This window comes from Mizuhopecten yessoensis, unplaced genomic scaffold (assembly GCF_002113885.1).
Source record: "Mizuhopecten yessoensis strain PY_sf001 unplaced genomic scaffold, ASM211388v2 scaffold715923, whole genome shotgun sequence".
In the NCBI taxonomy this organism is placed as follows: domain Eukaryota; kingdom Metazoa; phylum Mollusca; class Bivalvia; order Pectinida; family Pectinidae; genus Mizuhopecten; species Mizuhopecten yessoensis.
The window spans coordinates 23,115-41,272 of record NW_018479859.1 but is presented as its reverse complement, the minus strand read 5'-3'; the positions used below and the strand labels follow the sequence as shown (position 1 = coordinate 41,272).

Genomic DNA, 18,158 nt, shown 5'->3' with positions numbered 1-18,158 from the left:
TACAAAACTACGGACCGAGAACTGTCGGTGATGTCGACGCCACTGAAATTCATGCACAATGTCATATATAACCGTACTCCTGTTTGATATTTGAGATGTCAATTGGTCAGTGACGGATCAAACACTGTCGAGACTATGCTTACTGTTTCTCTGCTGCACTTATAGCATAACTTGCAAATCAACTTTTGTTTCAAATCTCGCATACAAAATACAGTACAGAGTACAGCTGACACTGGCTAGACCATACTGTGTCAACATGACACAGTGACCTTGTGCGGGGTCAGGGTTCTGAGGGGACCAGAGTGTTGAGTCGATGACGTCACCATCACTGTCCTGCCACTGTGTTGTGAACTGTCCGGAGACGTAGAATCGATAATCTTGTTCTACAATGATAAAATTACACGTTTGCATACAATCATTGTGATACTATATACATGAACATCACAAGAGAGGAATATCTGCATTGTTCCGGTTAAATGAGGACAACAATACAATTGATGTCGTTTAGTTAGAGAAAAAACCGTTTAGGTACAGAAAATACACAAGTAATTAATGGCAACCTATTAGCACACGAGGAACACATTAATTGTTGTGGCGTGAAAAGTGATCCAGGACAACAGCTAAGATATTCATGATTTTTAAGTTGTCGCTTTGAAATGTAATGCAATCAATAATACCTCAATATACATATTACACTCTCTTACTTAATAGGTCGTTTTGTTGTATTTCAGTCTGTAGGATAGTTAGACGGTCCATTGTTCCGACCTTCACCAGCCAGGCATCCTGGGAGACACACGACTCTGAGGCATTGACTTGGTGCTGTCTCAGCTCAATCACTTTGTAGGAGAAGTTGCCTGAATCGACATGCTTGTATCCCAGTATTTGGTCGTACGCTGCAAAAGGGTTTGATAGATGGATTCGTAAGGGTTATAATACCTTTCAATATTTCTTATTTTCCATCAGATTAGCATTCCTGTTCTTGGGGAGCATAACGAACAAAGGTATCTTTTTTTAAATTCGTAAATGATTATATGTTTGAATATGACGTTAAAATTAAAAGTCTTCCTTTTAAAAGATATCTTTACGTTTCTGGTTTAAAGGAGTTTTTCAAATATATATTTCATGATTCAGACACATTCTTCGTAAAAGTTTGAGAGGAAGCCTGTAACCTCTGCATTGAAAAACTTGCAATACTGTCTCTTGCTTAAAGGGCTCTTTCAATTTTAAGGCGTGTGTTGGAGGATTAGAGGGGTCATTATATTTACCATTGTTGTAATAGTACGGAATTTCATGTCTGGAGTAAGACGTTTTCATGATCGAGGTATATCCGCGACAGTTTGGAGTCATTGGGTCGAACCTGAAGGACACACAGCCAGTCTGTCTGTGACAGGCGATACCACAGTGAGGGGTTAGGTGGCTGTAGGCTGATGGGCTGACCCAAGGTCGTCATAGATGGTAGGGAGGCCAGGGCGAATCGACTCGACACTGTTATTACCAAAAACATAGAAAAATGTAACAGCGCTGTGTTTGTCCGAATAACTACAGATTTTACACATATTTTTCTTTCGCAAGGGAAAGGTTCAACTTGAATAATGACTAAATTGATTATTGAGAGGCATATGCATTTCAAATAACATGGACAATTTTAACTAGATATAGGGACAGCAGAGCAGTAACGTATTCAGAGTGGTTTCAAGGCTTTCGGAAAACACAACAAGTATCTCGTTGCCCTTAAAACATTTTTGCTCATTATACTCCTTCATGAAACCAATACAATCATGTGTTTGAAAACGCCAATGTTAACTGCTGGATCATGAAATACAATGGAATCGGGAATTTACACAGTAGGTAACACGGCCATACGCACTACTCAGGTAGAGAGCTGTCCGGTGTGCTTCATATTCCTATACAATTAATAATACATACTCAATCTGTACATTCTAAACAACATTTTTACTTTCTGGTCCACCAAGGTCGAATCTAAGACACGGCCAATGATGCCATGACCTAACATTGATCCGGAAGTGCTTGGCTTTGATCGGGGGACTGATGTAATTTCTCACCACCGTATTCTGGTCTGCATTTCCGGTAAACAACTGTAAATGAATGATACGTATAAACGATAATGTAACAACAGCAATTAGCCATACGTAAATGTTATAGTGTATTGATATATCAATTATATTATGCATCACTAAAAGAGTTTTGACAATGATATGGGCTTACTAAAATGTTGTTATTACAACCGTTAATTATGTGTTGATAACTTAATTTTTGCCATTCCCCCAAGACTAGAATTGTTCATGTCATGTCGTATAAAATAGATAACACAAACATTGATGGCCTCGTATACCGCAACATTTGGCACGGTAGTTGTAATTCTACCTTCTAATTGGTTGAAGTTGCTTGGTGATGATATGAGTAGACACGGTTGTTTTTGGTGGACAACTGTTTTGCTTTTTATTAGACATTAATAAATGTTTTTGTGTTATGATGTAAATCGTGTTTTCAGTCTTTTTTAATCAAATTATAAGGGATAACTATAATATAAAATTATAATGCCGATTGTTTAACATTGGGAGATATCAAAGTGTTATGGTATTACAACCGTTATTTATATGTTTGTATTGTGAATATCTATATATTAGCGTTATCATAACGATAGTTGGCGTTATGTATGTACATTATAGTGTTATAATAATTATAATTTATGTGAATTGGTGTGCGACAGTGTTATGCTGATTACCATTCGTGATAAATGTTTATGCTGATGTAACGATCAAATTGTTGATATTTAAGTATGTTATTATAAAATCTATTAATCTCTATATTCCTATGTTTTTTGTTTTGTTTTTATTTTATAGACAATAACGCGGGGTATCCTGTAAAAAATAATTAACATATATCCAACATTTATTTGATCTCAGCAGGTACACCTCAGGAAAACCTGGTCTTATTCATCCTGTACTTTTCAAGGGTATCATCTTTGATATTCCATTTCTTTTTAATTTGCACAGGTGCGATCGATTTAAAACTCGAATTGTGATTTTAATGACACTTCTATATTTTACCTCGGGATTGTTGTCAGATGCCATTACAGTTGTCCAGGTAATATTGTCACTACTGTACAATAAATAAAATGTCTTCACCCATTGTAGATTGTCACCACGACCTTGTATTGCAAAGGAATCTACGATCGCTTCTGTTTCAAATTCTACCTGTATAAGATTGAACAAGATATCATGCTGAATATACACGTGTATATTCCGTCTTTGCGTATTGCAGAGTTATCTTCTCTTGAGAGCAGGTATTGATTGTTACGTCATTGGTTTGTCAAAAAATGATGACGTTACTCTCACAAACAAATGACGTAACAATCAATACCTGCTCTCAAGAGAAGATAACTCTGCAATACGCAAAGACGGAATAACAAGAGCAGATACGAACGCTTGGTGTGAACCAACTCGTAATTCTATAAATCTAATAACAAATAGGAACAAAGAAATAGTTACATAGAGAATAATGAATCCCTTATTGATAGCAAAATTTGCACCGTTAGACACTCGTTGAATTGGTTAATTTAATTTTATGTGTACATTACCATGCGTATAGAATTAAACATCGGTCCATTAAATTTGTTCGTTAGTAAAAAAAAACTTATCTATTTCGGTTCATTAAATATATCCATGCTTAATATAGATTGAAGTGTTTCAATTAATAAATTTAGTTCATTTCATAGGAGGCAAGGTAGTCTAGTGATAGGACGTCGGGCTTGTGACCGAAGGGTTGCGGGTTCAAGTCATGTCACGGCACTATGTTGTATCTTTGAGCAAGATACTTTACCCCGCTTGTTAGGCAGTGCTAAAATTGTTGAATGTTAGCTGTGAGCGCCGAAATGGCAGCACCGGCTGTATGCTCCCCATGGAGTTGAGAACGATATTGGCTGGATGCAAAGGCCCTATAACCACAGATAATAATTTGGGAACCGCTTTGAGACGACCTACGAACTAGGTTGTGATAAAACGGTATATACAAACCTCAAATTATATTTTTTATTGAAAAAACAATCTGGTGTGTTTAGGTTTTATCAATCGGAATCTTTCTAAATACTATAGTGTGTATCGACTTGTTAACTTTGTCCAAAGACGACTTTTCTATATACTACATATTCAATATTTTCATTACATAAATTTAAAAAATTGATCACAAAGATATACTTGTATATAGGAGCTGTCGTCAGTGAAGTTGCTGCACCATCCCGAGCCGCACCCGATAGCTTGTCTTTCATGTTACAGACGTCCATTATCAGGACTGAAGTCATCCTCTAACGCATATGAGCTAGATGCCGTAAACGCTTCGTTCGACACACCAGAAAATCCAGAAAGAAGGTATTCAGAACATATATTGTGCGTTCCTTGAATAAAAAGAATAAACTATCACAATGTGAATTTCTTACATACTGGATTGTTTCAATACAATTAAAAACCTAAACAATACCTGTAGTAATTTATACAATGTAACAACTTGTATATGACAAATGTACGGATATAAATTAGATTATGTTTAATTTATTATTATCAGTACCATTTAAATAGAAACCAGGTCAGTAAAGACGTATCATTATGGAAAACGGGAATGGGAGAATGCTACCCCTAACGAAACGTCATTGGTGACTTTCACACCATTTGATGTGTAATGGGAGAGGCTGAAGACTGAGTCGTACACTTACGTCACTGGTCACAGAAGACATGTTCTGGTGGGTAACGGGTATGGGTAAATACATAGTCTTACATATACGGTAACTAGTCACTGACGACACGTTCTGGTGGGTAACAGAGATGAGTGAACACTCAGTCTTACAAATACGTCACTGGTCACTGACGACACGTTCTGGTGGTTAACAGAGATGGGTGAACACCCTGTCTTACATATACGTCACTGGCCACTGAAGACACGTTCTGTTTGGTAACAGGGATTGGTGAACACCCCGTCTTACAAATACGTCACTGGTCACTGACGACACGTTCTGGTGGTTAACAGGGATGGGTGAACACACAGTCTTACAGATACGTCACTGGTCACTGAAGACACGTTCTGGTGGGTAACAGAGATGGGTGAACACCCTGTCTTACATATACGTCACTGGCCACTGAAGACACGGTCTGGTGGTTAACGGGTACGGATGAACACACTGTCTTAAAGATACGTTACTAGCCACTGATGACACGTTCTAGCTGGTTAGAGGGATGAGTGGATACACAATCTTATAATTGATAACAGGCGATAATTGCGGTTTCTGGGCTTTAAATCCAGGAATCGGTTGCGATCCTTAGCATGTATACAAGGAGTTAATCCCTACAGGTATTGGATTGAGAAAAGAATACATCTGTTGTCACCCAATGAAGGGACCTCCTGCAAAATTGCAAAATCGTTCGCCTATGTCAGGGTATTGCAACAATTGGCTCTATTGGCTCTGGGTATATTGTGACCGGGTGGAAAGCTATGTTGAGTGCCTTCAAGATAGTGTTTCAGTGGGATAGCACTATACAGTCGGCATCAGATTCGCGCTATCACAAGAAAACTATTACACCAACATACCCTTCTCTAGCACACAATACACACCTTAAATGACCTTAGCTGTTGATAGGACATTAAACCCTATAAAACCAACCCAAACTGTATACAATGATTCATCAATTACTTCACATTCCATATAAATGGATTATGATCTGATAATGTGCAACGTATTGTACTTTGTACTTACATTGCTGTTTCTTTCAACAATATTCTGTCGTTTTGTGGAGCAGCCAAAACTATGAAAGCGGTTATAAAATATTCACCCCTTTAACAGTTTGAATGGCTTGAACATCATTGCTTTGTTCATGGCATTTCAACAGCAAATATCCTCTCCTCTCTTTGTCATTATCATGATGTAACAGAGATCAATATATGTTTTGTATTCATGATAACAATGATCAATTTGTATTGACAAACGTCATATAAAACAAGTTTGAAACCGGTACATAAATTCCGCCTAGATAGGTGTCTGTCCAGCGAATGGGCGATTGAGTTTTTGTAGATTGATACATCTTATTATTGATAAAGTTTTTTCCATCACTGATACATCTTTTAACCTGTAAGGTTTTGAGTACTTTTTATTTTTTGAAATTATTTCAGCATTGGATATGGACAATTAAACGACGTAATATAAAGTATATCACGTATAATATGTTCTTCTATGAACCGAAATTTTTTAAATGGTTCCTGTTCTTCATAAATGAATAAGTAAATAAATGTGTAAATAAACAAATAAAATAAAATAAATTCATAAATATCACCAAACAAATGACAAATACGAAAAAACAGCCAAATTGATTGTATTTGGTTTCGAATGACAATGCGGTGCAAGCATAGATATTCAGTTTAAAGAATATAGATATGATGTAAATAACTTGTGTAAGAACGTTGTTACATCCATAATGTGGTTATAACGTACTGACTTTTTCATATTTAATGATGTTTTGACATACTTATAATCTACTACATACCAGAGACAGGACAGTTCAACAGACAGCTAGCTACAGCAATCAAGAACGGTCGACACATCCTCGTTATCTCGACAATGTCCTGTATATCGTCTACTTCCTTCCTATAACGGGATCACACATCATATAATTTGTACAAAAAGTAGATAATGTTTTTGATTTATTTCTTAAAAATGTTTGTTGCCATAAATCATTTCTAAACGTAGCAAAATATTCATTACTTTACGTTACTTTTTGACTGATAATACTAGTACACCAATCTATTTCGAATTAACCGTTATTCAGACTTTCCATTCACACACAAAAAACAACTATTTCAAATATGTATTTAAAAACAATCTACATTTTTGTTTCATGATTCCATCATTGATGTATCAAGGATTTTAAAAAATGCAATTAACAAATTAAGAGAAAAATTACAAAGAGAAAATATGGATGCAATTAACAAATTAAGAGAAAAATTACAAAGAGAAAATATGGATGTCATAATTCACTGAAATATGGTTTCGTTAAAGTTCTGTTAAATGGATATTCTCAGTAATTGACCGCATAAGCATCTGAAAATGTAAATGAGAGGCAGACAACACGTTTTCGAGGTTACATTATTGTACTGCACAGTACTGATCAATCTTGTGAATAAGGTGTCAGGTTTATATGCACGATTTAGGTAATGTTACTTCGTATGGTTCCTTTTTTGCGTCATCGACTTTGCTAAAATACGTAACGACACAGGTGTATAGTTAGTCAAAGCTGATTTCGCTAGTAGGATTTATTCATTTATTGACATTATTTTTCCATGACACTTTTTATACCAAACATCGAACGATTTTCATAGCAATCTAACGTGTGTCAGAAAATATTCATTTTGGTCAATAACTGTCAGACCCAATGACAAGTAAGAGGTGTATGCTAATAACAAAGAAAAAAACCTGACAGAGAAATAGAATGGATTGGGAAGCACATTTACCAGTACTGCATAATACTGGAAGACATGCAACACAGTAAATAAAAAATATATTCAGAAAAGCCTCAAAACTCATATAAACCTCTAACTCCAAAGCATGTTGATAAAATCCGCAAACCTGTCTCAAACTTATTGTTACAAACAAGAAATCTACGTATATATCTATCCTTTATCATGAACACCAACTTTTCTTGTACAAAAAATAGGTTTTATTTCTCAAAAATTATCAGACGGTTTGTCTTATAATGTTTTTACAATACACTTTTACTCATAGTTGGCTGTGTCACAACATTTAACAACAACAAAGTACCAACGCGTAAACTTTGGAATGGTTCGTGATAAACTTTTGACAAAATAGAACAAGGGAAATATTTACATAGTACTCTTGCAAACACAACTGCTGAAATTTTAGTGATGTAACATCCTCAAATGAAAACCGGAATAGTGTAGCAAAGGTAATCACAAAGCATGGATTGACATTAAAATTATGGCTTAAAATAAAATACGGGAACAAAAACAATAAAATACGGGAACAAAAACAAGAGGATACTGAAGGGTTAGCAAGACCAAAGATCTAATTTAACAAAAATAGGACAAAATGTGAACAAATTGTTACAGACTGAGACCCATGAAAACGTTCAAATAGAATAAGACCAGCTGTTCCGCAAGGGTAAACGTCTTCTCGTGTCATCGATGACACTTACAATATAAATAAAAGTAACGTGTAGAAGCGAGGAAACTAATTAGCAATTCCGTAAGAATTTAGCGTATGTAATAATTATGTACAAATTTCTCTAAAAGTCAAACCTAGCCTTAATATATGTATATAGTTCAGCTGTTGACCATGATTCGTCCCTGTCTGGTTATTAAGGAAAATCATAAGGTGAAAACACTCTTTCACGTTCAGATGGATGGAGGGTATTTAATCATTCGACTGTGTAATGACAGGTTTATGAAATCATGAAAGGTAGGTCACAGCGACTTAACTATGATACAGTACACTCAGCTTACCCAAGGCTTTATCTCTTATACTGGAAGGGTGAAAGTAATGCCCCCCCCCCCCCCCCCCACACACACACACACACACACAAATGTGATAACATCTTTAACAGTTGAAACAAATATATACTAGATTCATTGAAATTTATGGAGTTTAGGGAGGATTTTACGCAACAGACACTGTCGAATCAAGTTGTAGTTTGCTAATAAGCTGGAGAGACGGAGTTAATTATATAGGGCTTACCATAATGCAATATAAATATACGATCGGTCGATATTATGTTCTGCGTATCATTTGCAACATCGTTTACTATATACTGTATACTACCAATGTATTTCATATTTTGCTAATGATCTGTGGAACTCTTTACAAAGTGGGAATTGTAGGACTTCGTCGATACTTGATAAATAGATATAATGATTTAGACCTATTAAGTTGTGATTAAATAAAAACCTATAAGTTGTCGTGCTATTTAAGTGGCGAGTCACCACGAAATGTAAACAGATGTAGATTCTAATTAACCAACATTAAAAGAAAGACATCGATTTCGGATAATTTTCAAATCAAGATAAAATTGATCGTTAACAATATCTATGAAGGGACCGCAGAACCAAATCATTTAAAAATTCTGCCAATTTGAACTTTTTTTAAATGGGGGCCGCCATCTTGTATTGAATTCGGCACCATAAATCGACCAAAATTTACAACAAATTACACACTTAATAAACTCACCCAGCCAAAAGCAGACTTGATTTTTTTTTTTATGCATATAACATCTATATATTGCTCAACCCACACATAAAACTTTTGAAACTTCTGCCACCTAAATATCCAACCAGCAGGCCCCGAGGCATTCACCTTCCTATTAAATCTTCTGCCAAAAAGGGAAAAACACACAATCTATTTTTGATTTGGTTCCGTGGTCCCTGAAATGCCGGAATTACGTTCCTTAATGAGCATCAAGTCAATACGGACGATATCTGCTTTAGTTGAAGCATGTTAATAAGTATACTGAACAAGAAATTAGCACGTGTTTCCGTAGTGTAAAGCCGATACTGAAACTGTTTGAGAGCAAACATTGCTTTAGTTTAGCATAGTCATTACTAAATATTGTACGAAGGATGAAGAATGCCTTCTTTCATCGTACATATATATTACACTAAAAAAGAAATTAATAAAAGACAGTTGATGAAATTTGAATGATTGTTTTTTCCTTGATTAAGATATAAAATTGGATCTGCAAACGTTTAAATTAGGTTACCAAAAATGTGTTATGTAATGTAAAAATAGTTCGAACTCATTTAAGACAAACACAAAAGTTAAGGCATCAAATAATGCAACAGCAAGGTTACATTAAAAAGGTGACAAGGGTTCGAACAGGAATGTCCAAAATTAGTCAAGCAACAACACAACCAGATTATTATCAGATCGTCATCATCAATGATTAAGTCCTAATAGTAAATAATACTCCTTGTTACGTTGTTATGAGTAACAGTAAATAAACAATTGTCTATATCGTCTCTTGATGTTTAATTTCAAGTTTATCTGCACAGCGATTCCATTCCTGTATCAGATATATATATATATTATTGTACATCACGTTAAACGTACAAGCTGGGTGAATGCGAGTAAATGTCAACGCGAAGAAACACGGAAAACTGGAATTGTGAGAAGAAGCTTGCACAAACGTTACAAATATACGGTATTCAGACTGACTCACCTGACCAAATATCCACACGAAGAGACACGGAAAACTGGAATTATGAATATAAGCTTGCACAAACGTTAACAATATACGCTTTTCAGACTGACTCACCTGACCCAATGTCCACGCGAAGAAAAACGGAAAACTGGAATTGTGAAAATAAGCTTGGACAAACGTTAACAAGGCTGACTCACCTGACCAAGACCAGAGTTGCAATACGGTTGAAACACTTCACACTGTTTTATCCGTTACTTCTCTTTGCCACCTTAGATCACCTCTTTTACCTGTAGTATCGAGCCAACACCTAGCGATAATGATAGACCTCGATGGTTTTCACAGGTAATAACCTTGGCCTTAAATCCGTAGAAGGGCGCCAGTATATTGATCTAGTTTATACGATAAATAATATACGTGTACAATATCCCGTGATAAAGTCTGTAATTTAAACAAGAAAATATATTGTTCTATAACACAATGTGATGTCAAGATTCACTAGTTAATAACAGCAATCAGAGACTATACATGTCGGACCAAAACGATGAAACTCAAAATAGACGAACTGGATTTAAATGGAGACCTACACAATGTACTAAGATAAAACGACTAAAAAGACCGGATGTTGCGGAACACCAAGCGTCTTCTGCTTCATCGAACACATCGGCCATTTTAATCATCATCACATCGATGTAGTTGTATCTCCTCCACATAATATAAAGCCCAAATGTTAACAAAACCTTAGATCATACTCCAACCTGGTAACACTGCTGCAAACTGTATAAAAAAGGAAAGAATATTCTTTGTCAAAGTACAGGGAGAATACGATAAAGTGTTGCTGAAAAATCAAATCCAAGAAACGCCACGTTTCCAAAGCGGGGCGAGTCTAGAGTTGTGACAACAACGCAACAAGGCACATCTATCATCGAAATCACCATAAAAAGCATCGACCAAAACAGCACACAAGGAAATAATATATGTCTGAATTGAATCATCATGTCCTCGTTTTCTCTATTGTCCAGCGTCGTCTTCCACATAATCCATCAGTATTTTGAAATTCACATTCAAATTTGTAAAAGGCTTGGCTTGACACGTTGAGCCCTACTCTCATAGCTTTGCAGTAACGGATAATGTCTAGATAGCCATTCAGTACATTTTAAGCGAGGCGATTGTTGTTTGGAGATTTAAAAGAAGAACTTTCCGGAGATAATTAGTGTAGAGTCATATATATTCCCATGTTATAGTGGTGTTCGTAGTGCAATAGCTCACATCAAAGCGAGAACCGGGGAATAAAAAGAGAGAATACCAAAGTTTCAACAAAATCATATTTCACATTTAAATTCGATGAAACGAAGGGAACATATCAACAAAGAATATATATTTACCAGGAGCGTTGAAAAAGTACAAGGAAATTAAGGTCAAGTGTTTCATCGACGACACCCGCCATGCGAATCTTAGTCATACCCAAGTTAAGTCACCTCCTCAAATAGATTGGGGTAGTAACAAAACACCTCAAGGGACACTTATTAGCATTAAAAAACATCTACCTTCATATGAAACAATAAAAGGAACTATGCTTTGTTATAAATTCTTCCATCAACAGTCGACATATATCACGGAGTTCACGATATCCGTAGCAAGCTCTTGAACACCCAGGCAGTTGCGACATGTAAACACCTAAGGTTGTGGAAGCAGGGATGTTACCATCAAGACAGGGAAAGTTCAGCATCAGAAAGACGAAATAGTTCCGGTTACGTCCGGCTCAGTAGTAAGTCGGGCATGTTGCTCACGTCATTAAGATCGAATAAAGCGGCGGAAGTTTCTGTAGTGCTATTGAATTCAAGGAGAATACACGATCGTTGTAGTCAATCAATTTCTTGTTACCTAGCTACAGCATATCTAAATGCGAAATTAAACGACTTCGTAAAGTTTTGTTTCCGGTCCATATAAGCTAATCTATTAATTCATCCTTATAAATTGGCATTTGCTCTGCAACACACTAACTGAACACTACCAGCAGAAATGCATTTCATTTGAGTATGAAAACAAAAATTATCGTGACGTGACACGTGGTTTACTTATGACATCATAGATTAACCTTGTTCAATGATAGTCTTGTCGCTTCGCTTAATATAACATGGAGAGTGCCCCCGCGTCAAACGCTAAAATGACTACGGTTAATTATTAGCGCCAATTTAATTTAAATAGGGCTGTCCCGCCAATATCGTTTAAGGTAATAGGATTGTGTCGCCATTTCTCAGTAGAATTTATTCAAATTTTGTAGTTATATTGCTTTGAAGTAAAGAAAATTTTCTACCACAAAAAAAAAATAGGTTGTCAGAATTTTAAGGATTTTAAATGGAAATTTATGTAAAAAGGAGTGAATTTTGAAAAACATATTGAAACACACAATTATTTGCAAAATAATGTCAATAAAAATGATACTAACATAGATTAGTATTGCATTAATGTATATCAATTTCATAAATGCTGAAATTGTGTAAAATGAATTATCTATAAACGAATAAAAATTGACATTTTATAATAAAACCATATACACATAGTAATTGCATGCAAGAGTTATCGTTCTTGAAAAACATCACAGTAGTGAAAAAGGTAGCCGGTTTCCTGAAATACAGAAAAATGGACACATGTGACTCATTGATTAAAAAACAACTGAATTAATGCCTGGATTGCTTTTCAATACTTTAATATTGAAAGAACACACTGTTCTGTCAATAATAAGCATATAATATTCAACAATTTAATAGTAAACATTAGATTATGCGGAAATTGTGATACTGTCTCCCTACATTGGATTTTCAACTAGGGATGTGCTTCCTGTTTCCGTTTAGAAATACACTCCTATGACCCTAAAAGACGACGCATATACAAAACGTAATGAATAAATAAATTGTTTAAGAACAAAAAAATATAATTAAACTATTCCATAGTAAAAATGTAAATATATGGATTGAACGGCGATTTTTAAATGTTCATGCCGGTATGAATGCACATCGGTTACATCCGTATTTAACCTGAAGCACTTGCGGGCTTCATGCAATATGGATGTAACCGATTTGCGTTCATACCGGCATGAACATTTAAAATCCCTATATGAAAACAAAAACAAAATAAATTGAACAGAAAGGGACACAAACAACGAGATAGACAGACATATTAATAGGAGTAAAATAAATTTAAAAAAAATACATAATACGTAATAAGTAGGCTCTGTCTTATATGCTATGAGCAAACCAGGAAGAATGGTATGTGGAGTGTTATATAACATCTAGAGGGATATGCAACACTTAAAGAGCTTTTCGTTCTCCCATTTTAACTTCCGTTAGTCGATTATCTCCCCTGGCACAACATTCTAATCACTATCTCGATATACAATATATATTGACTATCTCTTTCCTATTTTGTCCGAGTGAATTTTACCAAATCATAAAATGTCATGATCTTGTCCTCCGACTTGTAATATGAGGTCAATCGCGGTGTTCCGCTGTATTGTGGAAACCTCTGTCTTCAACCTAATATCATCGTTTAAATAGGACATAACATACGCATGGAGTTTGAAAATGCCAACGCCCTCTCTTGCATGGAAATATCTTAGCTTTTATAGTTTTGTGTTTTTCCCACACCTGCAGAACTGGTATAGTAAATCATGAATACACCAATGCGTCAATTCAGCAATTTCATTTGCAATCTGTAGTATGCCGGTCACGTCAAATCCGGTCTGTAACTTTGATGATTTGTTTTCTCATGAAACATGTTGATGACTTGTTTACCTCCGTTGCACATGGGAACCGTGGCTTCGTTTCCTGTTAGATGTTAATGTTTGAATGTTATTGAGCAATGGTTAAGGCTTACCTATCATTTCATCAACCAGAACATGATATTAAAAAGCTGCCTTTGACAATACTGCCTTATATGAATTCTTAACAAACTGAAGCCTTGAAATGTCGAAATATGGGTATCTTAGAGATTCCTGAAGAAATTACTCGTTGCTTTATGAACTAATACTGGCCGTTAAGTCTCGCTCGATCTAACCCGACAGGTATTTTTCTGCCTGATTAATTTGATAATTTATTTTAACATTTGTAAACGATTTATTCGACCTGCGACAGTCATCAGCCATAACCCCTCGGTGGTCATACATTAAAATGAAATTTTGTAAGGACACAATGCTGGCAATGTAATGATGCCATGTCTCTGTCTTGAAAGTAAACGACTAGTGTTTTGATAGTCTTGGGCTGACTCAAATACGTCCAAATGTATTTTTAACACTAACACGTCCCTTGCAGTAGACTGCAGATTAAGATAATGGATAAAATGTATGACCGCCGAGGTCACAGGTTTTGTTTTATTAAAAACCACTGGATTTTCCCGTTATTTTTGCTTTAAAATCGTTGGCGACAACTTATTTTCTACACATGAGGAATATCCATTCGCATCTTATAGCTTTTGAATTACTTCGTTATCGTAAGTCTTCGTCACTTGGCATAAATTTTATTCAATTTGCAGTTGTATTCCTAAAATCTGTCAGCATACATTCTATGTTATGAACACTGTAGTAAAGCGGCTCCTTAAACAAACGAAATATTTATACTTATTGTTATCAGATTCGAAGAACTCCTTCGCTTTCTTGGATACTGAATTCTTCAAAGATGCGATCAAAAAATATTCATGTTGTGTTTTGAAATGAACATTTCTGCCTGTTAATATCATTTTATGCTGACTAATTGATTGCTAAATATCGACAATTAGAACGAGTGTTTTGAGACAAATATGATGGACGATGGTATTATCATCCTAGTTATGCTCATATTCGACTTATATAATACTGCTAATACTGTGATTCTACATTTCCTTTTAATTAGTGTAATATGCTGAGTTGTCACCGTTCAAATCTTTCCTGTCCTACATTGTATACTGCTACTACTGCTACTACTACTACAAACCACAAATGTCACTATTGATGAGGATCATTCTCTCAATAGGTGTGTCACTACAGGACAGCACTGATGCTGTCACCAGCTCTGGCCCGAGGTTTTGGTGATATCATTTATGATGTCTGAAACACTGATGTGTTAATATATTGCTTTTAATTTATTGTTTCCTCCTTCGTTGCTGATCCTTTTTTCTATTAGACTTTAAATTTCAATGTCGTAATCCTGTTACTTCGATGATATGCTTATGTTATCTTACTTATCTTATGTTAGGACCACGAATATATTATATGTACTCCAAACCGATTGGAGAGATTTGTCGTCGCCATAGCCTTCGCTATCATTGCTATGCCGATGACACACAAAATTTACATGGTCATCAAACCACAGGACAGCTGGAATACCGTCTCAGAAAGTCTGGAAGCTTGTCTGACAGACATCAGTATCTGGATGAACGCCAACATGCTTAAGCTTAATCAGGAAAAGACGGAACTAACCGTCTTTTCCCCAAAGTGTCAGCAAACAATGGCTCTCCAGCTCAAGGTCGGTGCCAGAACTATTGAGACTGTTCCAGCTGTTAAAAACCTAGGGGTATACTTTGATAGTTCACTGAACATGGAGAAACAAGTGAACGCTATTGCCAAATCCTGTTACTACCAGATCAGGAACATCGGCTGTATTCGGCAGTTTTTAACTGCAGATGCATGCAAGATTTTGGTGCATTCACTTGTTACCTCTCGGTTGGATTATGGTAACGCCCTGCTCTGTGGTATATCTGACAAACTAACTAGTCGTCTGCAGAGGGTCCAGAACACTGCAGCACGGCTAGTTATTCGTACTCGAAAGAGAGAGCACATCACACCTGTGCTCTATTCGTTGCACTGGTTACCTGTAAGATACAGGTCGCAGTACAAAGTTATGGTGTACACATACAAGGCACTGAATGGAACAGCTCCTCAGTACATACAGGAGCTTGTTACCCTGTATCAGCCGTCACGATCACTGCGGTCGGAGTCAGAATCTTTGTTGTGTGTCCCAAAATCTCGTACTGTGACCTACGGAAACAGATGCTTTGGAAGGGTTTCGGCTACGTTGTGGAATAGCTTACCATCTGCAATTAGAAAGTCCAATTACCTGGCAAAGTTCAAGAGGGACATCAAAACTCACCTCTTCACGTCTGCATTTTAGAATCGTTGCAAAGACGTTATGTAAATACCACCCTTTTATTTGTTCAATTATGTGCACATTGCTTGCTTATAAATCTATAAAAGTGATTGCAAGCCTTTGTTATTTTTTTCGTTTTCACTATTATAACCATTACTATTATCCATATGTTGTAAAGCGTTTTAGAGTAATTTTACAAATTATATAGGGCGCTATATAAATGTTGTATATTATTATTATTATTACACATTTTTATGTGTACAAAATAAGCTTTGGTCACAAGTTGGATGTCATATTGATAGTTAGTTATTTTGGGATCTTCTTGCAAGACTTTCAAATATGGTTGTATTTATAGGTTTGTGTTTCAGCAATAGTTGTCTAACAGTAATCTGTGATTAAGTTTTTCAAGAAATGCAACGTGTTTTTCGAAAATGGAATAAACAGATGTTATTGTAAAATTGTATCAATAGTGTAAAGACCTGCAAACATCCTAAAGCAATATTTGTAATTCTATTAGCAGGAATTTAATAAACACAACATTTAACTTCAGAATACTGCTAAACAAAAAAGTACTCAAGGAAAGACATTAATTAGTAGACATGTTTAATTACAGCAATAACACATGTTGAAAAAAACCAATATCTATGTGACATGTGTCCAGTTTCCTGTTATATTACAGGAAATATGTGCAAGTCAGTCCTGTAGTTTTCATAAGAAAGGAAACAACATTTTCCCCATGATTCATTCAGTATGAATGGAAATGCTACTTGCATCCATATGAGTGACCAAAGCAAAGGTCGTGTAAGAAAAATCTCATTTATTCTGTAGGAATCAGGGGAAACTCCAATCCAAATAAATCTAAGCATTTATTAATAGAAATGAAAGAGAAATAAAATATTCGACGACAAATAATGAATGTGAATTACACATTTTACAAGAGTGCTATACCTCGGGCACATACGATATGTCTATTGAAGACCTGTATTAACACTTGGATGTTTTCTGTTGTCTAAAACCAATGTAGTCAACCATGTCACTTGTGTATATTTAAACACTTTGAGGCTGTTTGCAAAATTTTGACGGATATATAACTGTTATTTTTAGTTATTGAATAAAGCGAGTTATTAAAGATAAAACCAGTTTTAAAATTAAAGCCGTCTTCTATATATATATTGTACAAACCTTACAACAACGGTGCAAACTTATTTAATATATTAAAATAATATTTTTATATATAATAAAAATTGTTGAAAGGGCGGATACTTAGCACAGCTCTTAATAAATACGCATACCGCATTTAAAGGGGAAAAGCGCTTGATTTCCATTTAAACTCCCATACTCGGAAGACAATACTAATCCGTGATAAAAAATATTAACAGTAATTGGTGTTCAATATCACACAACTTACATTAAACAATAATATTGAAAAGCGTTCCCACACAACTTCCCATATCTTCATAAAGATATTCCCATTTATAATGATAACGTCTCTCGTGTATATATTGTAAATCTATATTACCACGAAGAAAACAATATGCTGTTCATCGACAGTGTTATTGATGAGATAATAGGACCAGTTCTGTTGGCGTTGATACAAGTTTGTGAAGGTAATATTTGCTTCTTTTTTATAACGTATATTTGTTTTATAGCAAATATGTGTTATGAAAATAAACACTCAAGAAAGAAGGTGTGAATCTAGTACACGTAGTGTATAAGATGTGCTTTGCAATACTCATATTATATACAGATATTCAAAATTAGATTAATAGGTTGGGGGTTTTCACAAATGATTGTTAACCAGTAAAACTTCTGTCTACGTATCACCGAACCT

At 35.4% G+C, this 18,158-nt stretch overlaps 1 protein-coding gene across 1 annotated transcript; it reads right to left on the bottom strand.

Moving 5' to 3' along the window:
• Nucleotides 1-231: 231 nt before the first annotated feature.
• LOC110441389 lies at nt 232-1,347 on the bottom strand (the record flags this gene model as incomplete). The annotated part of the gene is made up of 3 exons (XM_021484511.1): nt 1,266-1,347; nt 705-893; nt 232-383 (listed from the first exon to the last, which is right to left on the bottom strand). Coding segments are annotated over exons 1-3 (423 nt in total), but the record flags the coding sequence as incomplete, so codon positions are not given.
• Between the last annotated feature and the right edge of the window lie 16,811 nt (nt 1,348-18,158).